The sequence below is a fragment of the Rhinoderma darwinii genome (assembly GCF_050947455.1).
Source record: "Rhinoderma darwinii isolate aRhiDar2 chromosome 12 unlocalized genomic scaffold, aRhiDar2.hap1 SUPER_12_unloc_12, whole genome shotgun sequence".
Classification (NCBI taxonomy): Eukaryota; Metazoa; Chordata; class Amphibia; order Anura; family Rhinodermatidae; genus Rhinoderma; species Rhinoderma darwinii.
Window position 1 is genome coordinate 268,587 of NW_027461865.1, and position 24,333 is coordinate 292,919.

Genomic DNA, 24,333 nt, shown 5'->3' on the forward strand with positions numbered 1-24,333 from the left:
TGTAACCGCTCTCCACTCTGGCCGAGAGATGAACCTGAAAATGAAAATGAATGTTCTTGAATGAATTATACATGGGCGGCTCAGCCTGCCAGAGCGTGTCTCTCTTTTGGGTCATAGAGTGGCATCAAGGCATATGATATCCATAATGCTAAATAGGTGAGACAAACCCTTTAATCTCTTCTGCTGCCTATTATAATAGTAAATGAATAAGGCTGCATGAGTGATATCACGTCTGTAGGGTCCAGCTGCATGGTTGTCAGCCACGTCTGTAGGGTCCAGGTGCATGTTTGTCAGCCACGTCTGTAGGGTCCAGGTGCATGTTTGTCAGCCACGTCTGTAGGGCCCATGTGCATGGTTGTCAGCCACGTCTGTAGGGTCCAGGTAAATGGTTGTCAGCCACATCTGTAGGGTCCAGGTGCATGGTTGTCAGCCACCTCTGTAAGGTCCAGGTGCATGGTTGTCAGCCACGTTTGTAGGGTCCAGGTGCATGAGTGATATCACGTCTGTAGGGTCCAGGTGCATGGTTGTCAGCCACGTCTGTAGAGTCCAGGTGCATGGTTGTCAGCCGCGTCTGTAGGGTCCAGGTGCATGGTTGTCAGCCGCGTCTGTAGGGTCCAGGTGCATGGTTGTCAGCCGCGTCTGTAGGGTCCAGGTGCATGGTTGTCAGCTGCGTCTGTAGGGTCCAGGTGCATGGTTGTCAGCCACGTCTGTAAGGTCAAGGTGCATGGTTGTCAGCCACATTTGTAGGGTCCAGGTGCATGGTTGTCAGCCGCGTCTGTAGGGTCCAGGTGCATGGTTGTCAGCCGCGTCTGTAGGGTCCAGGTGCATGGTTGTCAGCTGCGTCTGTAGGGTCCAGGTGCATGGTTGTCAGCCACGTCTGTAAGGTCCAGGTGCATGGTTGTCAGCCACATTTGTAGGGTCCAGGTGTATGGTTGTCAGCCGCGTCTGTAGGGTCCAGGTGCATGGTTGTCAGCCGCGTCTGTAGAGTCCAGGTGCATGAGTGATATCACGTCTGTAGGGTCCAGGTGCATGGTTGTCAGCCGCGTCTGTAGGGTCCAGGTGCATGGTTGTCAGCCACGTCTGTAGGGTTCAGGTGCATGATTGTCAGCCACATCTGTAGGGTCCAGGTGCATGGTTGTCAGCCACGTCTGTAGGGTCCAGGTGCATGATTGTCAGCCGGGTCTGTAGGGTCCAGGTGCATGGTTGTCAGCCACGTCTGTAGGGTACATGTGCATGGTTGTCAGCCATGTCTGTAGGGTCCAGGTGCATGGTTGACAGCCACGTCTGTAGGGTCCAGGTGCATGGTTGTCAGCCACATCTGTAGGGTTCAGGTGCATGAGTGATATCACGTCTGTAGGGTCCAGGTGCATGGTTGTCAGCCACGTCTGTAGGGTTCAGGTGCATGATTGTCAGCCACGTCTGTAGGGTCCAGGTGCAGGGTTGTCAGCCACGTCTGTAGGGTCCAGGTGCATGGTTGTCAGCCATGTCTGTAGGGTCCAGGTGCATGGTTGACAGCCACGTCTGTAGGGTCCAGGTGCATGGTTGTCAGCCACATCTGTAGAGTCCAGGTGCATGGTTTCAGCCACGTCTGTAGGGTCCAGGTGCATGGTTGTCAGCCACTTCTGGAGGGTCCAGGTGCATGGTTGTCAGCCACGTCTGTAGAGTCCAGGTGCATGGTTGTCAGCCACGTCTGTAGGGTCCAGGTGCATGGTTGTCAGCCACGTCTGTAGGGTCCAGGTGCATGGTTGTCAGCCACGTCTGTAGAGTCCAGGTGCATGGTTGTCAGTCACGTCTGTAGGGTCCAGGTGCATGGTTGTCAGCCATATCTGTAGGGTCCAGGTGCATGAGTGATATCACGTCTGTAGGGTCCAGGTGCATGGTTGTCAGCCACGTCTGTAGGGTTCAGGTGCATGATTGTCAGCCACGTCTGTAGGGTCCAGGTGCAGGGTTGTCAGCCTGGTCTGTAGGGTCCTGGTGCTTGGTTGTCAGCCACGTCTGGAGGGTCCAGGTGCATGGTTGTCAGCCACGTCTGTAGGGTCCAGGTGCATGGTTGTCAGCCACGTCTGTAGGGTCAGGTGTATGGTTGTCAGCCAAAACAACAAAAAACACTCCTGCCAAACCAGTTACCCCTTTGCCTTTGCCAAATCCCATTTACATGGGTGAAAATGAGAAAAAAAACAGTAAAACCCAGAACAATTATTTTGTATAAAAGAGGAAAGCAGAAGTTCCAGCCGTTATTCCAGCCTGTAGTGAAACTTGTAAACACAGAAAAAGGCCATACTTACAAATGGACACAGCCAGGTCAGAAAAAGCTGATGAAGGAGAGTGAGCAGGTGCTTTAAATAAAAATAGCCACTCCCACTAGTCTTGAGGGGAGTGGTGTGTGGTGCATGGGATGTGTAGTAAGAAATAATAAATGAATAGTGTGTGTGCAAGTGTAATACTATAAGTGAAGTATAGGGGGCAGTAATGAGAAGTGCCTCAATAGAAATAAGTGGATAATGGGGTGCAAGTGAGTGAAACATGGAGGGATAGTGTGTACGTCATGAGGCACAACGTGTATAGCCAGGTAGAAGCCTATTTGTGACGCCTTGATAGTTCATAGAGCGGGCTACCCTGCATGCTATGCCAAACAACAACCCACCATGCTCTCCCAGCATCAAAGACCCGGCTGTGTCCAAGAGAAGCGAATATACGTAATAATGAAAAATACCTGGGGTATTAGTGATCATTCTGGCCAAAAGGACGCAAGCTCGCAATCCACGACAAGGATCCCCAGACTTGCGAGTCCCTAACTGGAACTGAATGTTCCTGATGCACAGACAAAACAGACATATACAAAAACACCGAAAAAGGTCATACTAATGATTACTAATACCCCAGGTATTTTTCATTATTACGTATATTCGCTTCTCTTGGACACAGCCGGGTCTTTGATGCTGGGAGAGCATGGTGGGTTGTTGTTTGGCATAGCATGCAGGGTAGCCCGCTCTATGAACTATCAAGGCGTCACAAATAGGCTTCTACCTGGCTATACACGTTGTGCCTCATGACGTACACACTATCCCTCCATGTTTCACACACTTGCACCCCATTATCCATTTTATTTCTATTGAGGCACTTTACTCATTACTGCCCCCTATATTTCACTCATAGTATTACACTTGCACACACACTATTCATTTATTATTTCTTACTACACATCCCATGCACCACACACACCACTCCCCTCAAGATCTGTAGTGAAACTTGTGTCTGGTCATTCCGGGGGTTCAGTGGGGTGATAACTTATTACTGGGAGTTTATACAGTGGACAAATATCGGAGGCAGAACCTCAGGGCCAGTGGCGTAGCTACCACTATAGCAGCCGTAGCGGCTGCTGCGGGGCCCGCGGCATGAGGGGGCCCGTGTCGCCCGCCGGCACGGGCCGCCACCATGGCCGGAGGCTCCACTATCAGCCGCTATGGCTGCTACAGCGCGGCGCCACTAAACACTACGGCAGAGCAGGGAGGTATCTCCCCGCTCTGCCATTAAACAAAAGACATGTATCTCCTAGCCACAGGATATCCACAGGACAGGGGATACATGTGTGATCGCTGGCAGCGATAGGGAGAACGGGGGACTGAAAGTCCCCTGAAGTTCTCCTTTACAAACCTCGGACTTCCGGGGTCTGTGTCGGCAGCTCCGTAGAAATGAATGGAGCGCCGTTCGCGCTTGTGCGCATGCGTGACCAGCTCTCCTTTCATTTTTATTGAGCTGCGCAGTCAGAGGTTAGTCATGGAGAACTTCAGGGGACTTCCAGTCCCCCGTTCTCCCTATCGCTGCCAGCGATCACACATGTATCCCCTATCCTGTGGATAGCGGATACATATCTTTTGTAGGACACACTGTAGGTCACTTTTTTTGGGGGGTTGGGGACGCTGTATGGCGTTCCCAACAGGGGGGGGCTGTATGGCGTTCCCTACAGGGGGGGCTGTATGGCGTTCCCTACAGGGGGGGCTGTATGGCGTTCCCTACAGGGGGGGCTGTATGGCGTTATCTACAGAGGGGGCTGTATGGCGCTATCTACAGGGGGGGTCTGTATGGCATTCCCTACAGGGAGGGGGCTGTATGGCGTTCCCTACAGGGGGTGGCTTATGGCGTTCCCTACAGGGGTGGCTGTATGGTGTTCCCTACAGGGGGGGGCTGTGTGGCGTTCCCTACAGGGGGGTGCTGTATGGTTTTCCCTACAGGGGGGGGGGCTGTATGGCGTTAGCGCCATATAGTCCCATCTGTAGAGAACGCCATACAGCCCCCTCTGTAGATAACGCCACACAGCCCCCCCTGTAGATAGTGCAATACAGCCCCCTCTGTAGATAGCGCCATACACCCCCCCTGTAGATAGTGCAATACAGCCCCCTCTGTAGATAGCGCCGTACACCCCCCTGTAGATAGCGCGATACAGCCCCCTCTGTAGATAACGCCATACAGCCCCCCCTGTAGATAGCGCCATACAGCCCCCCTGCAGATACCGCCATACAGTCCCCCCTGTAGATAGCGCCATACAGCCCCCTCTGTAGATAACGCCATACAGCCCCCTCTGTAGATAGCGCCATACAGCCCCCTCTGTAGATAGCGCCATACAGCCCCCTCTGTAGATAGTGCCATACATCCCCCTCTGTAGATATTGCCATACAGCCCCCTTTGTAGATAACGCCATACACCCCCTTCTGTAGATAGCGCCATACAGCCTCCCCTGCAGATAGCGCCATACAGCCCCCTCTGTAGATAGCGCCATACAGCCCCCTCTGTAGATAACGCCATACAGCACCCTCTGTACATAACGCCATCCAGCCCCCCCCTGTAGATAACGCCATACAGCCCCCTCTGTAGATATCGCCATCCAGCACCCTCTGTAGATAACGCCATACAGATATGGGGTTGTGCTGTAGCTCCTTGCACCGCCGGGCAGCTGGGGTGCTGCTGTGAATGGGGTCATGTTGCAGCTCCTTGCACCGCCGGGCAGCTGGGGTGATGCTGTGAACGGGGTCGTGCTGCAGCTCCTTGCACTGCCGGGCAGCTGGGGTGCTGCTGTGAATGGGGTCGTGCTGCAGCTCCTTGCACCGCCGGGCAGCTGGGGGGATGCTGTGAACGGGGTCGTGCTGCAGCTCCTTGCACCGCCGGGCTGCTGGGATGCTGCTGTGAATGGGGTCATGTTGCAGCTCCTTGCACCGCCGGGCAGCTGGGGTGCTGCTGTGAATGGGGTCGTGCTGCAGCTTCTTGCACCGCTGGGCAGCTGGGGTGATGCTGTGAACGGGGTCGTGCTGCAGCTCCTTGCACCGCCGGGCAGCTGGGGTGATGCTGTGAATGGGGTCGTGCTGCAGCTCCTTGCACCGCCGGGCAGCTGGGGTGCTGGTGCGCAGGGAAACACAGTAAAGGGGACACAGGGTTATATCAGCACTGCGGCCCCTTCATTCTCTGGTCGGGGACCCAGAGGCTGGATCCCCATCAATCATAAAGTAATGGCATAGGCCATCGATCGAGTGGGGGGGGGGGGGTGCTCTTGTAAAATAACATACAATGTATGATCATACCCTTACCCCCACAAACATGGGCCTATAATCCCCCTCTTACAGTGTACAGGCCTAATACCACCCCCACATACAACTCCCATGTCACACAAAGCCTATATAGTCCCCAGCACACAGTATCCTCTCATCCCTCCCCCCCCCAATAAAGTGCAGAGCATCTGAAACAATGTCCCCCTACCTTCCCCCACAACACATGACCCTGCATCAGACATTCACCAGCCCACAGATGTGCAGCAGATTGTCCCAGTGTCTCCAGGATGCAGATAGGGCAGGGTCCTACATCCTCCTGCTGCTGGTGTTTTTCATTCATTGACAGGAAGCAGTGGATGTTATCAGGTTGACTCCCCCTCCACATACGCTGATGCAGCCAGAGAGCCCTCCCCCTCCATGTCCTGCAATGGTCAGTGTGAGGTCAGAGCTTCCCTTTTGCTGATTGGTGGAGCACTTGTCAGCTGACAGGCCCTTCTACCAATCACAGCTTCTGCTCAGTAAAAGAAGCTCTTATCTCCGTCTCTAGCAGCTGATTAGAGCATGAAGCAATGTCAGAGCGGCCCCCGAGCAGCTGCATGAGGCGTCTTACCCCGGAGCACTGTGCGGCTGGGGAGGAAGTGGAGAGCAGCTGCACGAGGCGTCTTACCCCGGAGAACTGTGCGGCTGGGGAGGAAGAGGAGAGCAGCTGCATAAGGCGTCTTACCCCGGAGCACTGTGCGGCTGGGGAGGAAGAGGAGAGCAGCTGCATGAGGAGTCTTACCCCGGAGCACTGTGCGGCCGGGGAGGAAGAGGAGAGCAGCTGCATGAGGCGTCTTACCCTGGAGCACTGTGCTGCTGGGGAGGAAGAGGAGAGCAGCTGCATGAGGTGTCTTACCCCGGAGCACTGTGCTGCTGGGTAGGAAGAGGAGAGCAGCTGCATGAGGAGTCTTACCCTGGAGCACTGTGTGGCTGGGGAGGAAGAGGAGAGCAGCTTCATGAGGCGTCTTACCCCGGATCACTGTGCGGCTGGGGAGGAAGAGAGCAGCTGCATGAGGTGTCTTACCCCGGAGCACTGTGCGGCTGGGGAGGAAGAGGAGAGCAGCTGCATGAGGCGTCTTACCACGGAGCACTGTGCGGCTGGGGAGGAAGAGGAGAGCAGCTGCATGAGGCGTCTTACCCCGGAGCACTGTGCTGCTGGGGAGGAAGAGGAGAGCAGCTGCATGAGGCGTCTTACCCCGGAGCACTGTGCGGCCGGGGAGGAAGAGGAGAGCAGCTGCATGAGGCGTCTTACCCCGGAGCACTGTGCGGCTGGGGAGGAAGAGGAGAGCAGCTGCATGAGGCGTCTTACCCCGGAGCACTGTGCGGCTGGAGAGGAAGAGGAGAGCAGCTGCATGAGGCGTCTTACCCCGGAGCACTGTGCTGCTGGGGAGGAAGAGGAGAGCATCTGCATGAGGCGTCTTACCCCGGGGGCTATATGGCACTGTCTAAAGGAGGGGGCTGCATAGCACTGTCTACAGGGGGGGCTGTATGGCACTATTTACAGGGGGGCCAAACCTACAAGGCCAGGCTGAAGGAGGGGGCGCCGCAGAGCAGCTGTATCAAAACAGATGATCGCTACTACAGCCACCCAGCATACAGGGATCAGCTGTTTTGATGGGGCTGCTCTTTGGCGCCCCCCTTCCGCTCAGGCTTTTCCATTCCCATGGAACCCCCATCCCCCCCCTCTCGCGGCACCGCTCCCCCGTCACCCCCCCTCGCGGGACTGACCACCCCTCTCGCGGCACCTCTCCCCCACGCCACTCGCGGCACCGACGCCACCCCTCCCACCCCTAACTTCTCCCTCTCCTGGCAGGCTATCAGGGAGGGAAAACACACAATTTTTTTTTTCTTAAATATATATATATTTCTTTTTATCTATGTATTATCTAGGGGTATAGTGAGCATTTTGAACCCACAGGTTTTTTTGCAGAAATTATTGGAATTAGGCCGTGAAAATTAAAATCTACATGTTTGCAAAGAAAATGTAGGTTTAGCTCATTTGTTTTCATTATCACAAGGACTAAAGGAGAAAAAGCACCCCAACATTTGTAGAGCAGTTTCTCTTGAGTAAGGCCCCATGCACACGAACGTAAAAACGCCCGTAATTACAGGCGGTAATTACGGGCCCATAGACTTCTATTGGCCATGGGTACCTTCCCGTTTGTTTACGGGAAGGTGTCCATGCCGTTTAAAAATATGGAACATGTCCTATTTCAGGCCGTAATTACGACACCGGCAGGCCCATAGAAGACTATGGGGCTCCCGTAATTACGGGTGGCTACGTGTGTGCACCCGTAATTACGGGAGCGTTGCTAGGCGACATCAGGGGATAGTCACTGTCCAGGGTGTTGAAAAAATTAACTGATCGGCAGTAACTCTTTCAGCACCCGGGACAGTGACTACCGCTTGGGTTAATAGTATTAAAAGTTAACTTACCCAGAACTCCCTGCTTCTTCCTCCATTCCGGCCTCCCGGGATGACGTTTCATCCCATGTGACCGCTGCAGCCAATCACAGGCCAATCACAGGCTGCAGTGGACAAAGGACCCGTATTTACGCCAGTAATTACGGGAGGAAAAAAATATGCTCGTGTGCATGGGGCCTAAAACAATACCCCACATGTGGTCATAAACGGCTGTTTGGACACACGGCAGGGCTTAGAAGGGAAAGAGCGCCATTTGGCTTTTGGAGCTCAAATTTAGCAGGAATGGTTTGCGAAGGCCACGTCGGATTTGCAAAGCCCCTGAGGAGAAAAAGCAGTGGAAACCCCCACAAGTGACCCCATTTTGGAAACTACACCCCATAAGGAAATGATCTAGGGGTATAGTGAGCATTTTGACGCCACAGGTTTTTTGCATAAATTATTGGAATTAGGTGGTGAAAATGAAAATCTATATGTTTGCAAAGAAAATGTAGGTTTAGCTAATTTGTTTTCATTCCCACATGACTAAAGGAGAAAAAGCACCCCAACATTTGTAGAGCAGTTCCTCCCGAGTAAAACAATACCCCACGTGTGGTCATAAACGGCTGTTTGAACACACGGCAGGGCTCAGAAAGGAAAGAGCGCCATTTGGAGTTCAAATTTAGCTGGAATGGTTTGCAGAGGCCATGTCACATTTGCAAAGCCCCTGAGTGGCCAAAACAGTTGAAACCCCCCAAAAGTTACTCCATTTGGGAAACTACACCCCTCAAGGAATTTATCTAGGGGTATAGTGAGCATTTAAAAAAAAATGTGTCATTTAAAAATCCATGGATGTGTGATAAACTTTGAAGCACTCCTTTATGCACAGGCCAGATATGTCGGGGCAGGTTTCACAATGATAAGTTGTGTCTCGTCTTCTCCCCCTTTTGTAACACACTTTGCACCTTTTTTGTCTCCTTCCCTTTTTACCAGTGGAGGGGATTCCTCCAGGAAAGTGTTGCCCTGGTACAATACGTGGACCATCGCTTCTAGAAGTACTGGGGCTCTCCCCTTCCTGGTCCCCAAATACAAGGGCCTTGATCAGCACCTCTTGAAAATTAAGGAATGTCCCTGTGTTTTCCGCATGGCACTGTACGGCTTCAGTACTTGATCAGAAAGATCACCCCCTCCCATGTACTTATTGTAGCCGAGGATGCAGTCTGGCTTGGGGGTCATTGTGGTGGTACCTTGGACAGGGACAGGGGTTCTGCCGCTACCGTGCATTGTGGTCAACATAAGGACGTCCCTCTTGTCCTTATACTTGTCCAGCAACATGTTCTCGCTATTTAGCGACCTGCTTTCTCCTTCTCTTAGGGGTTGCCCAATCAGATTTTTAGAGAGGCCTCTCTGGTTTTTGCGCACGGTGCCGCATGCTGCAGGACTTCTGGTGGAGAGGCAGTTAAATAGTGGGACGCTGGTATAGAAGTTATCCACGTAAAGGGGGTAACCCTGGTCCAGCAGTGGGTGCACCAAGTCCCACACTATTTTCCCACTAACCCCCAGGACAGGGGGGCATTCTGGGGGTTCTATCCTGGCGTCCTTCCCTTCATAAACCCTAAACCTGTAGGTGCACACTGAGCTGCTCCCGCACAGCTTCTACATTTTAATTCCATACCTCGCCCTCTTGCTTGGCAGGTATTGGCGGAAATTTAGTCTCCCCTTAAAATGTAAAAAGGACTCGTCTATTGCTATGTTCTTTTCGGGGGTGTACACTTCCTGAAATTTGGTGCAGAAATAATCAATCATTGGCCTGATCTTGAATAGGCGGTCGTATGTGGGGTCATCACGGGGCGGGCACTGTGCATTATCCTTATAATACAAAAATGTCAGAATTATTTCAAAACGTGCCCGGGTCATTGCCATGCGGTATAATGGGGTGCTGTATAAACTGTCCGCACTCCAGTATTGCCTAATCGCTGGCTTTTTTACTAGGCCCATATGTAGGACAAGGCCCCAAAATTTAATAATCTCCGCTGCCTCTATGGGGGTCCACCTAGCAAATGATGACGTGGGGTTTTGGGCTAAAAATTGCCGGGCGTATAAATTTGTCTGGGCTGCCATTAAATTAACAAAATCCTCAGAGAAAAAGAGCTTGAAATAGTCCATTTCTGTGAGGCCTACAGTCTCTAACCGAATTCCTGAGCTCCCTGTGAAATCCGGAATGTGAGGCTCATAATTATCAGGGGGTGGGTTCCACAGGGTATCACTCATTTGTGGGTTTGCCTCAGCTGATGTCCTGGGGCGTCTTTGCGGGGGTTCCTCATCACTGGATGAGGATGATGATGATGAGGAGGTCAATAGGAATGGGGCAATTTCCTCTTCTCCCGCGCTGGCTGATTCAGTGTCAGGACCAGGATGGCGGATGCCTCTTCTGCTGAATAGACCCATTGAGATGAATGGGACATTTTTATTAGGGGGGTATGTAGTGCTTCAACACGTGTAATACTCCATTTATATTTATAGAGGTGGTTGTGTATGTTGTGCTTTTACACGTGTATATGACATTTATAGGAAAACAAAAAGAACTATAAGAAAAATTTAGGAGAAAGAAATTGACTGTACGTTCAATATAGAACTGTGAAAAAACTTGAGCTACAACTGTGTCGCTGCGCTATCAAAAATGTAGTGACCGAACTTCAGTTACAAAAAAGCTGAATGTCCGTCAGTAAACAGACGCTGACGAGAAGCTGTAGATTTACTCAAACTGTATAAATAACATAGAGCTATAACTTCTGCTATATATTTATTTTACAAAACGGACATCAGTAAACGTCCGCTACTCTAACGCCCTAACGCTACCCTGCGTAAACAAATGACCACTGAGGCTGATTATTAGACTCAGCACTCAGTGGCCCCAGGGCGCACCCAAAAAAAAAGGTGCAGTAAAAAAAAGGCCACAAAATAAAAACCCTGCACCTATAATTGATCCGATCAGTGATGACGGTCACTGATCAGCGCTCAGCGGCACAGGAAGCACACAGTAAATTGGTGCGGGTAGAAAAAGATGAAAAAAACGTAGCGTCAAAAAAAATGACCACAGATGCTGATGAGTGATGGCGGTCACTGATCAGCACTCAGTGGCCGCAGGATGCACACAGGGAGGTGCAAAAAATAAAAAAAAGTCCTGTGCCAAATATTGGCGGTCAGTGATGGTGGTCACTGATCCACACTCAGCGGCCACAGGACGTAACAAGGGAAAGAGGGGGAGGGGGAAGGGTACAGGGATAAGAAGTTTAGGAAAAAAACAAGTGCTGCTAAAAAAAATAAATCAGCAGCAGCACAGATGATGATGACGAAGGTTCACTCTGCAGCAGGAAGCAGTCAGATGAAGACGTCACAGCAGGATGGCAGCACAGAAGGCCTCAGATTCGGTAAGTATGGCTCACAGATGGTCACACCAGCTCTGCTCACCGTTCCTAACCGGAATGAGGTGGGCAGAGCTGGTGGAGGGTGTTTCAAACACTCGCCATGGCTGCGATTGGTCAATCGGTGCAGACCAACCAATCGTAGCGATCGGGGGGATGGCATCCCTGCCACCTCGTCATCGCTACATGGCAGGGACTGGTGCTGTCCTAGGCAGCACCAATCACCACCATATCACTGTGCCCTGTGGCACAGTGATTGGTGAAAGCCGCAAACGGCCGCAATTGGCCGCTCTGAATTGACCGGCCAATTGCAGCGATCGCCGATGAGGGGCGGTTGAGCCACCCCCCTAGCCCTCGCGTAAAGATGGTCTGCTGTTATGAACAGCAGCCATCTTTACTTTGTAACTTTTATTTTTTCCACTGTAACCCCTTCTTCATTTGGCGTATGGATACGGCAATTTGCGGGAAGTCATGGCTTTCCATGACGTATCTATACGGCAAATGTCGGGAAGGGGTTAAACCACTAGCCGTGATCATATAAGCTACAGTGGCATCACCACGGGTATGCTAAAGCACCACGCCTCCCAGGGTCCGTCCCTTAGAGAAGCCCATGGATTTTTAATTGACATATTTTTTTAAATGCTCACTATACCCCTACTATACCCCTAGATAAATTCCTTGAGGGGTGTAGTTTCCCAAATGGAGTCACTTTTGGGGGGTTTCCACTGTTTTGGCCACTCAGGGGCTTTGCAAATGTGACATGGCCTCTGCAAACCATTCCAGCTAAATTTGAACTCCAAATGGCGCTCTTTCCCTTCTGAACCCTGCCGTGTGTCCAAACAGCCGTTTATGACCACGTGTGCCCCTGAACACTAGACTCTGGATATTATATATATACCACTGAACACCAGACTCTGCATACTATATGTACCACTGACCACCAGACTATGGATACTATATGTACCACTGACCACTAGACTCTGGATACTATATATACCACTGACCAGAAGACTCTGGATACTAAATGTACGACTGACCACCAGACTCTGGATACTATATATACCACTGACCACCAGACTCTGAATACTATATTTACTCACTGGCCACCAGACTGTGGATACTATATGTACCACTGACCACTAGACTCTGGATACTATATGTACCACTGACCACCAGACTCTGGATACTATATGTACCACTGACCACTAGACTCTGGATACTATATATACCACTGACCACAAGACTCTGGATACTAAATGTACGACTGACCACCAGACTCTGGATACTATATATACCACTGACCACCAGACTCTGAATACTATATTTACTCACTGGCCACCAGACTGTGGATACTATATGTACCACTGACCACTAGACTCTGGATACTATATGTACCACTGACCACCAGACTCTGGATACTATATGTACCACTGACCACTAGACTCTGGATACTATATATACCACTGACCACAAGACTCTGGATACTGAATGTACGACTGACCACCAGACTCTGGATACTATATATACCACTGACCACCAGACTCTGAATACTATATTTACTCACTGGCCACCAGACTGTGGATACTATATGTACCACTGACCACTAGTCTCTGGATATTATATGTACCACTGACTACTGGAAACCACATGTAAGTGGATAAGGGTTAGTTCACCACCACTGCATTAGGGATCGGAGGCGGCTGTATGACAATATGGACTAGTGATGAGGCCGGTCAGAGTTTGTGTTTAGTCAGTATTCACCTTAGTCGGCAGAGTCACAGGTGGAGTGAAACTCGTGGGATGATGGGGGTGATGGACGGCACATTGAGAGGCGTCATCCTCATGTTCCATTGGTGTCAGTGCTGCAGGTTTCTTCCAGCGACATAACATATATGATCCCCGTATGGTAAGTTCTTTCTTACGTTTTTTCCTATATGACATTTTATGGCCTGTCACATAAAGGTGAGGTACCCACCAGGGCCGTATTTACCATTAGATACCTGCGGGCACCAGATCACTGTAGTACTACCGGTAATGAATCCTCTTCCTGTGTGTTTTCCGATTTTATGTAACTAAAGCTTAATCGCTGTATAAATGAAAAGTTCTACAACTTCCTAATCTACTTTATGTTTCTTAGCTGAGAGCAGGACTAGCGATGTACAGGTTCACTGCATCTGAATGTGAGCAAGAGTGTCCTCATTCACTGACAGCAAACAGATCTTGAAAATGGTGAGTAATTGAAACATAAATGATATTATAAAGTTGTAGAACTTCTCATGTATACAGGAATAAAGTATTTATTATATGGGGGCATGGCTGTAAATATGCCCCCGGATATGACGACTCCTTGTATAGACCAGTCCTATTGGATCTCTCGGTGTGGACGTCTCTGCAGGGGATTTTTCTTCTTCATGAATGTTGATCTCTGGTGTGAAGGATCTGGTAACAGGAGCATCCATGAGGTGAGGGCCCTGACTGTAGGGGGCAGCATTGTAGCCGATCCTCCATCCCACACTGTGCCCCATTCAGTGTATCCCGTTTAGATAATCCTCCACAATCTAAATAGCCTGTACTTCAGCTCTCTCCTGCACTGATACATTGTAACAAACTCTCACTTATCATTATATAACCAATAAAGCTGTTTTCTGGTTTGGAAACCCCATTTTCAAATGCCCTATTAGGGAATTTTGGGGTAATAGTGTGGGTTCCCCCGTTCAGGACCCTGATTAATTATCCAGAATGGAGAGGGGCTACAAACATCATCTCCTGCTCAGGAGGATCATCACATCCATGTATTACATGCACAGCCCGGTGATTATAGAACTGTGTAATACTTTAATTCCCCTTTAGAGATGCTGTAGGGAAATTAAACTCTTGCAGCAAGTTCCCCCACAGATTACTGGACCCCTCTAGCAAAACGGTATTTTAAAAACCGGACAACCCCTGTAAGGCTCTGTTCACACCACATTTGGGCTTTAAATCTGACATACTTCTGACATGTCATAGTGACATAGTGACACGTCAGAAGATTGGATTGGTGGGGGTCCGAGCACTGAGACCCCCACCAATCACTAGAATGAAGCAGCTGAAGCCCCCGTGTGAGCGCTCAGTCGCTTCGTGTTTGTTCGGCTTTTTCCAGAAATAAATGTATCGGTGAACGGACTCAATAGAAAGTCTATGAGCCGATACATTTTTCCGGAAAAAGCTGAACAGACAGGAAGCGGCTGAGCGCTCACACGAGACCTTCAGCTGCTTCGTTCTAGTGATTGGTGGGGGTCTCAGAGCTCGGACAACATAAACTACACAGAAGTCCAATGGGAATAAAAACAAGCACAAAGATGTAGGGGGTAAAAGGAAAGTTTTATTTACAGATAAGGGAAGGTTATATTTTATTATTAGGAGATTATTCTAGAAGTATTAAGACTACTATTATTATATACTGTGTATATGTATGTGTCATCTATTTATCTATTATACTAAACCTATCTAAAGGCCGTGTTGATCCAGAGGAAGGCGAAAACCCCCTGTGAGGAATGAGCCAATTGTCCTCATATTAGGGGGGGAAATTCCTTCCTGACCCCAAATATGGCGATCGGCATAAATCCCAGGATCAAAGGCTGAAGTGTAACGTGTAATATGGGGAAAGACTAGGGGAAAATTATTCATTTTTTATATTATTATTTTTAATGAACTGCTGTATTTATTTATGTGTAAACTATAAATTGTATTAAATTAAGATTTTTTTTAAATTATTTTCTATATTTATATTATGTCACTTATGTGTGTTACTACTTATTACTCTATCATCCTAAACCTATTTAAGGCCGTGTTGATCAAGAGGAAGGCGAAAACCCCCTGTGAGGAATGAGCCAATTGTCCTCATATTAAGGGGGGAAAATTCCTTCCTGACCCCAAATATGGCGATCAGAATAATCCCAGGATCAAAGGCTAAAGTCTAATCTAAATGTACTATGTGTCTATATGCGGGTGTCTATACTTATCATGTAGTGTGGTGTCTATACTTATTATATAGTGGGGTGATGTGAGTGATGTGGGTGATGTGGGTGATGTGGGTGCATTACTTACCTGGCCTGTGCTGAGGTGAGATCAGGTATAATGGCCGCTCCGGCCCCAGGACTACAACATGCGGCTATTATTCCTGATCTCCCCAGATGGAAACTAAGCACAGGCCGCTCCTGGGGGGTGTAGAGGATCTTCAGGCTGGAGTGATGTCAGATGCCTGCCCGGGATTGGAGGATGGCAAGTCAAGGCTCTGGTGCAGCAGCAAGATGGCAGAGGTGTGGCATGAAGATGGTAAGGAGAGAGATGATGGTCTGGGCAGCCGAGGTAACATACAGCAGCAGAGACTTGAGGCGCGGGTCAGGAGGCATGAAGTTCTGGGCCCTTGTCCTGAGATCTTATTGGTTCCAGCTTGGTGACATGAAGCTGAACCCGGCCAAGGGGTGAAGGGCTTTGTTATTCTCTGGCCACTTCAGATGTTGGTTCTCCAGAACGGGCACAAATGGTGTAAATGGTGGCTGTGCCCTCCTCTCCTGCAGTTCCTCCCAGCCGATGGTGGAGAAGAATGGATGCTCTCTGATGTTCCCGCACACACCGAGGCGCCTCTTAGAATTTTTACGGACCAGTCTCTTGGTCAGATGTTTCACGTCAGGATTAAGCCAAGTTGGAAATTTAGGCTTCGCGGTGGTGATGGCTTTGATAGCCATTTGCCTGACGGGGCCGTTGTAAAATGGGGAGCGTCCTGCTGCCATCCTGGACACCACAATCCCCAGGCTCCACCAGTCAACTGCGGTGCCGTATTTTTTTCTAAGAAGCACCTCGGGGGCCATGTAATGCAACGTTCCCGTCACTCCACGGATCTTATTGGAGGCGGTGACGCCATCTTGGGCCAATCCCAGGTCGATGATACGGACGTGGCCATCTGCATCCAACATTATATTCTCCGGCTTTAGATCTCTGCAAAGAAATAAGACGAGAGAATGACAAATCCGCCCAGTGATCCAGGAGACGGGGGATGGGTCATTTCACCACCAAGCAGAATAGCCATTCAGGAGTGTAGGAAAGCTGGGTGCACTGTTTCCAGCATGTAAAGGAGAATGAAAGAAGGGGGAAGTTCTGCTTACCGGTGGACGATGTTGTGTCCATGGAGGAACTGGAGGCCACATATCATCTCTGCTGTGTAGAATCTGATGGGGAGAACAGAGCGGAGTCTCAATGTCATGAAATCTTCCTCTATCAATTCCCTAATATCATGTTATGATGGAGTGTGTGCGGTCTCTAGCAGAGAGGAGGCGCTGATTATGGCAGCCTGTATTCTGCATTCTCTGTATTATCCTTCATCTGACCTCCCCCCTCATCTTTTCTTCTTTCCACCCCCCTAAGTCTCCTGATTATTTACTCGCCTTACGTTGCCGATGTTCAAGCAGCCGCACATCCTGATCAAAGCCTCCAGGCTGCCACCGGACAGATACTCCGTGATAAAAAATGCCCGCTCCTCAGATTGATGTGCGGCATAGAGGTGGCATAGGAACGGGCAGTGTCTGGCCGCTAGGAGTATCCGCCGCTCTCTCATAATTTCGTCCGTATTGTCCCGTTTGGTGATCATTTTTACGGCCATGTAGGTGTTTCGGCCGGGGACTGATGCCAGGACCACCTGAGGAAAACAAATGGAGATTCCTCATGAGAAGAAGAAGGAACAGGGGTGGACAGAGAGGTGGGTCAGTCGGGTAGTGCCCAGGACTCTACAGCAGAACAAAGCTGAGCTCCCAGCATAATGCAGTGTCTGCTGTTGGGTCCTGTATGGAGAGGTCTTCACGCCTTACCCACATTTGACATAATTATCTTAGTTGGTGGGGGTAGTATGGAGCAGGATCATACGCTATAATAGCGACCGTGGCATCTAAACAGTTAAATAGAGGTAAGCTCCCGCTGTCACCCCATCACCCCTACCCGCAGCGCGATCACAGTGTGTAGATAGTTGTCATGGCAGCCAGGGGGCCTAATGGAGACCCCAAGGTCTGCCAACTTGGTCCTCCTACTAAGCTTAATAGGGGGAGGCTAAAAGAACAATTCAAGCGATACATAAATATTGCAGTCAAAATAAATAAATAAACTTTTTTCTGTTTCGTTTTGTTTAGCTCCTCGAAAAATGGAATAAAAAGTTAAAAAGTGATTAAAAGTTTTATGTAACCCAAAATAGTACCAATAAACAGTACAGCTCGCCCCACAAAAAAGAAGTCCTCACACCGCCCCATCAACAGGAAAATAAAAAAAATTCTGGGTTTCAGAATATGGAGACACACCAAATTAATTTCTTTACAAATTGTTTTTATTGGATAAAAAGTATAAAAAATAAACCAATATAATTTTGGTATCCCCGTTATTGTACTGACCCGCAGAATAAAGGTAACGTGTCATTTTTACCACTTAGTTAACACCATAAAAGCCAAATTATTAAACCAATGGAGGAATTGCTGTTTTTTTTTTTTTTGCTATTTCACCTAAAAAAAAACAGCCTTTTACAATGTTCCCAGTAAATGATATGGAACATTGAATGGAGCCATTAAAAACGACAACTCGTGCCCCCAAAAATCAAAATCTCTCATATGTCGACAGAAAAATACTAAAATGAAAAACTAAAGTAGTGGTTATGGGGGCAGGAATACTTCTGGATGTCCTATTAGGCATCCCATAGGAGAACACTACACCCATCATCCATCTAGCATAACATGGTGACAACAGAGAACAATTGATGGAGATAAAAGGTCAACTTTAGGTTTACCACCCTATAAAATGAAATATTTAGATATTCTACTCACTTTGCCAAAGCTGCCCCTACCCAGGACCTGGTGGATGGTGAAGCGGCTGATGGTAAGCCTGGCATAGGGGCTGGATGTTCCAGGGTCTTGGCTGCTCCCAGGTCTTGGCTCCTCATCCTCCAATCCTCTGTCCTTGGCTCCTCTCCTCTTCTTCGTCATCTTCTTGAATCCGGTGACGCTGTCCTCCTCCCTCTTCCTCTTCTCCTCTTCTCGCTTCTCTTCGTCTTCTCCATGTCCATTGGACGCCATTTTCACCAATATCGTCCTACCTGTAGACTTCAGTCCGATCGCTGCCGTCGACAGTTGAAAGTAAACGGCAGTTGGTCGTGTGCAGGTCACGTGATGTCAGAGGTCATGGAATCCTCAGGTGGCACCTGCCTGGCAGTAACCTGCTCTGCTATGTCTGATGTGGGCATCATGAGTGCCAGTCTAGTGTCCAGAGCTGTGTTTCCCAACCAGGGTTTCTTATGGCCTGGTCAGGGGTCTGCAGAACACAGTAGCAATACATGCCACTCCTACAGTAGAGATAAACAACGGTTATTTGCTCAGGTTATTGGCAAAACCCTTTTCATCCACAATATAGAATCTGGGTTTATATTTAGGGGTCTGTATTTATTTAGGGGTCTGGTCTGGGGTCTGTATTTATTTAGGGGTCTGGGGTCTGTATTTATTTAGGGGTCTAGTCTGGGGTCTGTATTTATTTAGGAGACTGGTATGTGGTCTCCATTGATTAGGGGTCTGGTCTGGGGTCTGCATTTATTTAGGGGCCTGGTCTGGGGTCTGTATTTATTCAGGGGTCTGGTCTGGGGTCTGTATTTATTTAGGGGTCTGGTCTGGGGTCTGTATTTATTTAGGGGTCTGGTCTGGGGGTCTGCATTTTTTTAGGGGTCTTTTCTGGGGTCTGTATTTATTTAGGGGTGTGGTCTGGGGACTGCATTTATTTAGGGGTCTAGTCTTGGGTCTGTATTTAGGTGTCCGGTCTGGGGTCTGTATTTATTTAGGGGTCCGTTCTGGGGTCTGTATTTAGGGGTTTGGTCTGGGGTCTGTATTTATTTAGGGGTCTGGTCAGGGGTCTGTAATTATTTAGTGGTCTGGTCTGTGGCCTGCATTGATTTAGGGGTCTGGTCTGGGGTCTGTATTTATTTAGTAGTCTAGTCTGTATTTATTTAGGGAAGTGGTCTGGGGTCTGTATTTATTTAGGGGTCGGGTCTGGGGTCTGTAGTTATTTAGGGGTCTGGTCTGGGGTCTGTATTTAGTTAGGGGTCTATTTATTTAGGGGTCCAGTCTGTGGTCTGTATTTATTTATGGGTCTGGTCTGGGGTCTGTAATTATTTAGGGGTCTGGTCTGGGGTCTGTAATTATTTAGGGGTCTGGTCAGGGGTCTGTAATTATTTAGTGGTCTGGTCTGTGGCCTGCATTAATTTAGGGGTCTGGTCTGGGGTCTGTATTTATTTAGTAGTCTAGTCTAGGGTCTGTATTTATTTAGTGGTCCGGTCTGGGGTCAGCATTTATTTAGGGGTCTGGTCTGGGGTCTGCATTTATTTAGGGTTCTAGTCTGGGGTCTATTTATTTAGGGGTCCAGTCTGGGGTCTGTATTTAGGGGTCTGGTCTGGGGTCTGTATTTATTTAGGGGTCTGGTCTGTGATCTGTATTTATTTAGGGAAGTGGTCTGGGGTCTGTATTTATTTAGGGGTCGGGTCTGGGGTCTGTAGTTATTTAGGGGTCTGGTCTGGGGTCTGTATTTAGTTAGGGGTCTATTTATTTAGGGGTCCAGTCTGTGGTCTGTATTTATTTATGGGTCTGGTCTGGGGTCTGTAATTATTTAGGGGTCTGGTCTGGGGTCTGTAATTATTTAGGGGTCTGGTCTGGGGTCTGTATTTATTTAGGGGTTTGGTCTGGGGTCTGCATTTATTTAGGGGTCTGGTCTGGGATCTGTATTTATTAAGGGGTCTGATCTGGGGTCTGTATTTATTTAGGTGTCTGGTCTGGGGTCTGCATTTATTTAGTGCTCTAGTCTTGGGTCTGTATTTATTTAGGCGTCCGGTACATGGTCTGCATTAATTTGGGGGTCCAGTCTGGGGTCTGCATTTATTTAGGGGTCCGGTCAGGGGTCTGAATTTATTTAGGCGTCTGGTCTGGAGTCTGTAATTATTTGGGGGTCTGGTCTGTGGTCTGTAATTATTTAGGCGTCTGGTCTGGAGTCTGTAATTATTTGGGGGTCTGGTCTGGGGTCTGCATTTATTTAGTGCTCTAGTCTTGGGTCTGTATTTATTTAGGCGTCCGGTACATGGTCTGCATTAATTTGGGGGTCTGGTCTGGGGTCTGTATTTATTTAGGGGTCCAGTCTGGGGTCTGCATTTATTTAGGGGTCCGGTCAGGGGTCTGTATTTATTTAGGGGTCTGGTCTGGGGTCTGTATTTATTTAGGGGTCTGGTGTGGGGTCTGTATTTATTTAGGGGACTGGTCTGTGGTCTCCATTGATATAGGGGTCTGGTCTGGGGTCTGCATTTATTTAGGTGTCTGGTCTGGGGTCTGTATTTATTTAGGGGTCTGGTCTGGGGTCTGTATTTATTTATGGGTTTGTTCTGGGGTCTGTATTTATTTAGGGATCTAGTCTGTGGTCTGTATTTATTTAGTGGTCTAGTCTGGGGTCTGTATTCATTTAGGGTTCCGGTCTGGGGTCTGAATTAATTTGGGGGTCTGGTCTGGGGTCTGTTTTTATTTAGGGGTCTGGTCTAGGGTCTGCATTTATTTATGGGTCTAGTCTGTGGTCTGTATTTATTTAGGGATCTAGTCTGTGGTCTGTATTTATTTAGTGGTCTAGTCTGGGGTCTGTATTCATTTAGGGTTCCGGTCTGGGGTCTGAATTAATTTGGGGGTCTGGTCTGGGGTCTGTTTTTATTTAGGGGTCTGGTCTAGGGTCTGCATTTATTTATGGGTCTAGTCTGTGGTCTGTATTTATTTAGGGATCTAGTCTGTGGTCTGTATTTATTTAGTGGTCTAGTCTGGGGTCTGTATTCATTTAGGGTTCCGGTCTGGGGTCTGAATTAATTTGGGGGTCTGGTCTGGGGTCTGTATTTATTTAGGGGTCTGGTCTGAGTTCTGTATTCTTTTAGTACTCTTTTCCTGGGTCTGTATTTATTTAGGGGTCTGGTCTAGGGTCTGCATTTATTTAGGGGTCCGGTCTGGGGTCTGCATTAATTTGGGGGTCTGGTCTGGGGTCTGTATTTATTTAGGGGTCTGGTCTAGGGTCTGCATTGATTTAGGGGTCTGGTACATGGTCTGCATTAATTTAGGGGTCCAGTCTGGGGTTTGTATTTATTTAGGGGTCCGGTCTGGGGTCTGAATTTATTTAGGCGTCTGGTCTGGGGTCTGTAATTATTTAGGGGTCTGTATTCATTTAGGGGTCTGGTCTGGGGTCTGTATTTATTTAGGAGTCTGGTCTGGGGTCTGCATTCATTTAGGAGTCTGGTCTGGGGTCTGTATTTATTTAGGAGTCTAGTCTGGGGTCTGTATTTATTTAGGCGTCAGGTACGTGGTCTGCATTAATTTGGGGGTCTGGTCTGGGGTCTGTATTTATTAAGGGGTCTAGTCTGGGGTCTGTTTTTATTTAGGGGTCTGGTCTGGGGTCTGAATTTATTTAGGGGTCTGGTCTGAAGTCATTAAATATTTAGGGGTCTGTGGTCTGCATTGATTTAGGGGTCTTGTCTGGGGTCTGTATTCATTTAGGGGTCTGGTCTTGGGTCTGTATTTATTTAGTGGACCGGTCTAGGGTCTGCATTTATTTAGGGATCTAGTCTGGGGTCTGCATTCATTTAGGGGTCTACTCTGGGCTCTGCATTTATTTAGGGGTGTGGTCTGGGGTCTGTATTTATTTAGGGGTCCGGTCTGGGGTCTGCATTAATTTGGGGGTCTGGTCTGGGGTCTGTATTTATTTAGGGGTCTGGTCTAGGGTCTGCATTGATTTAGGGGTCTGGTACATGGTCTGCATTAATTTAGGGGTCCAGTCTGGGGTTTGTATTTATTTAGGGGTCCGGTCTGGGGTCTGAATTTATTTAGGCGTCTGGTCTGGGGTCTGTAATTATTTAGGGGTCTGTATTCATTTAGGGGTCTGGTCTGGGGTCTGTATTTATTTAGGAGTCTGGTCTGGGGTCTGCATTCATTTAGGAGTCTGGTCTGGGGTCTGTATTTATTTAGGAGTCTAGTCTGGGGTCTGTATTTATTTAGGCGTTCGGTCTGGGGTCTGTAATTATTTAGGGGTCTGTATTCATTTAGGTGTCTGGTCTGGGGTCTGTATTTATTTAGGAGTCTGGTCTGGGGTCTGCATTCATTTAGGAGTCTGGTCTGGGGTCTGAATTTATTTAGGGGTCTGGTCTGGGGTCTGTATTTATTTAGGGGTCTGGTTTGGGGTCTTTATTCATTTAGGGGTCTAGTCTTGGGTCTGTATTTATTTAGGGGTCTGGTCTGTAGTCTGCATTAATTTTATGGGTCTGGTTTGGGGTCTGTATTCATTTAGGGGTTCAGTCTGTGGTCTGTATTTATTTAGGAGTCTGGTCTGGGGTCTGTATTCATTTAGTGCTCTAGTCTTGGGGCTGTATTTATTAAGGGGTCTGGTCTAGGGTCTGCATTTATTAAGTGGTCTAGTCTGGGTTCTGTATTTATTTAGGGGTCCGCATTTATTTAGGGGTCTGGTCCATGGTCTATTTATTTAGTGGTCTGGTCTGGGGTCTGCATTTATTTAGGGGTCTAGTCTGGGGTCTAATTTATTTAGGGGTCTGTTCTGGGGTCTGTATTCATTACGGGTCTAGTCTGTGGTCTGCATTCATTTAGGGGTGTGCTCTGGGGTCTGTATTTATTTAGGGGTCTGGTTTGGGTTCTGTATTCATTTAGTGCTCTAGTCTTGGGTCTGTATTTATTTAGGGATCTTGTCTGGGGTCTGTATTTAGGTGTCGGGTCTAAGGACTGCATATATTTAGGGGTGTGGTCTGGGGTCTGCATTTATTTAGGGGTCTAGTCTGAGGTCTGTATTTATTTAGTGGTCCGGTCTGTGGTCTGTATTCATTTAGCGGTCTGGTCTTGGGTCTGTATTTATTTAGGGGTCTGGTCTAGGGTCTGCATTTATTTAGGGGTCTAGTCTTGGGTCTGTATTTAGGGGTCTGGTCTAGGGTCTGCATTTATTTAGGGGTCCGGTCTGGGGTCTGTATTTATTTAGGGGTCTGGTTTGGGGTCTGTATTAATTTAGGGGTCTGGTCTAGGGTCTGCATTTATTTAGGGGTCTTGTCTAGGGTCTGTATTCATTTTGGGGTCCAGTCTGGGGTCTGTATTTATTTAGGTGTAGGTCTGGGGTCTGTATTCATTTAGGGGTCAGGTCTGTGGTCTGTAATTATTTTGGGGTCTGGTCTGGGGTCTGTATTTATTTAGGGGTCTGGTCTAAGGTCTGCATTTATTTAGGAGTGCGGTCTGGGGTCTGTATTTATTTAGAGGTCTAGTCTGGGGTCTGCATTTATTTAAGGGTCTAGTCTGGTCTGTATTTATTTAGGGGTCTGGTTTGGGGTCTGTATTAATTTAGGTGTCCGGTCTGGAGTCTGCACTAATTTGGGGGTCTAGTATGGGGTCTGTATTTATTTAGGGGTCTGGTCTGGGGTCTGCATTTATTTAGGGGTCTGGTCTGGGGTTTGAATTTTATTAGGGTTCCGGTCAGGGGTCTGCATTTTTTAGGGGTCTAGTCTGGGGTCTGTATTTATTTAGGGGTCCGGTCTGAGGTCTGCATTAATTTGGGGGTCTAGTCTGGGGTCTATTTATTTAGAGGTCTAGTCTGCGGTCTGAATTTTATTAGGGGTCCGGTCAGGGGTCTGCATTTATTTAGGGGTCTAGTCTGGGGTCTGTATTTATTTAGAGGTCCAGTCTGGGGTCTGCATTTATTTTGGTGCCTGGTCTGTGGTCTGCATTGATTTAGGGGTCTGGTCTGGGGTCTGTATTTATTTAGGGGTCTGGTCTGGGGTCTGTATTTATTTAGGGGTCTAGTATTGGGTCTGCATTTATTTAGGGGTCTAGTATTGGGTCTGCATTTATTTAGGGGTCTGGTCTGGG

The 24,333-nt window shown here is 48.5% G+C and overlaps 2 protein-coding genes across 5 annotated transcripts in view; one reads left to right on the forward strand and one right to left on the reverse strand.

The window, feature by feature from the left end:
* Positions 1-24,333, forward strand: part of LOC142698116 (protein kinase C delta type-like) — a 354,404-nt gene that overhangs the window by 215,895 nt on the left and 114,176 nt on the right. For 2 of the 3 annotated variants that reach the window (XR_012865692.1, XM_075847799.1), the window contains one exon: positions 13,542-13,633. The exons of the other annotated variant lie outside the window; for it this stretch is intronic. The gene's annotated coding sequence lies outside the window, so the exon portion shown is untranslated. The remainder of the gene's footprint in view (positions 1-13,541; positions 13,634-24,333) is intronic. 3 annotated transcript variants of the gene reach the window in all.
* LOC142698114 (protein kinase C delta type-like) overlaps positions 14,753-24,333 on the reverse strand; it is a 34,619-nt gene continuing 25,038 nt past the window's right edge. Inside the window, exons 1-3 of one of the 2 annotated variants that reach the window (XM_075847797.1) lie at positions 18,244-18,710; positions 16,549-17,078; positions 14,753-16,381 (exon numbers count right to left, since the gene is read on the reverse strand). In XM_075847797.1, coding sequence (XP_075703912.1) covers positions 15,823-16,381; positions 16,549-16,646 — 657 coding nt within the window. In that variant the 5' untranslated portion in view covers positions 16,647-17,078; positions 18,244-18,710 and the 3' untranslated portion in view covers positions 14,753-15,822. Of the gene's footprint in view, positions 16,382-16,548; positions 17,079-18,243; positions 18,711-24,333 lie in introns of those variants that run through there. The other variant, XM_075847796.1, reaches the window with a different exon arrangement.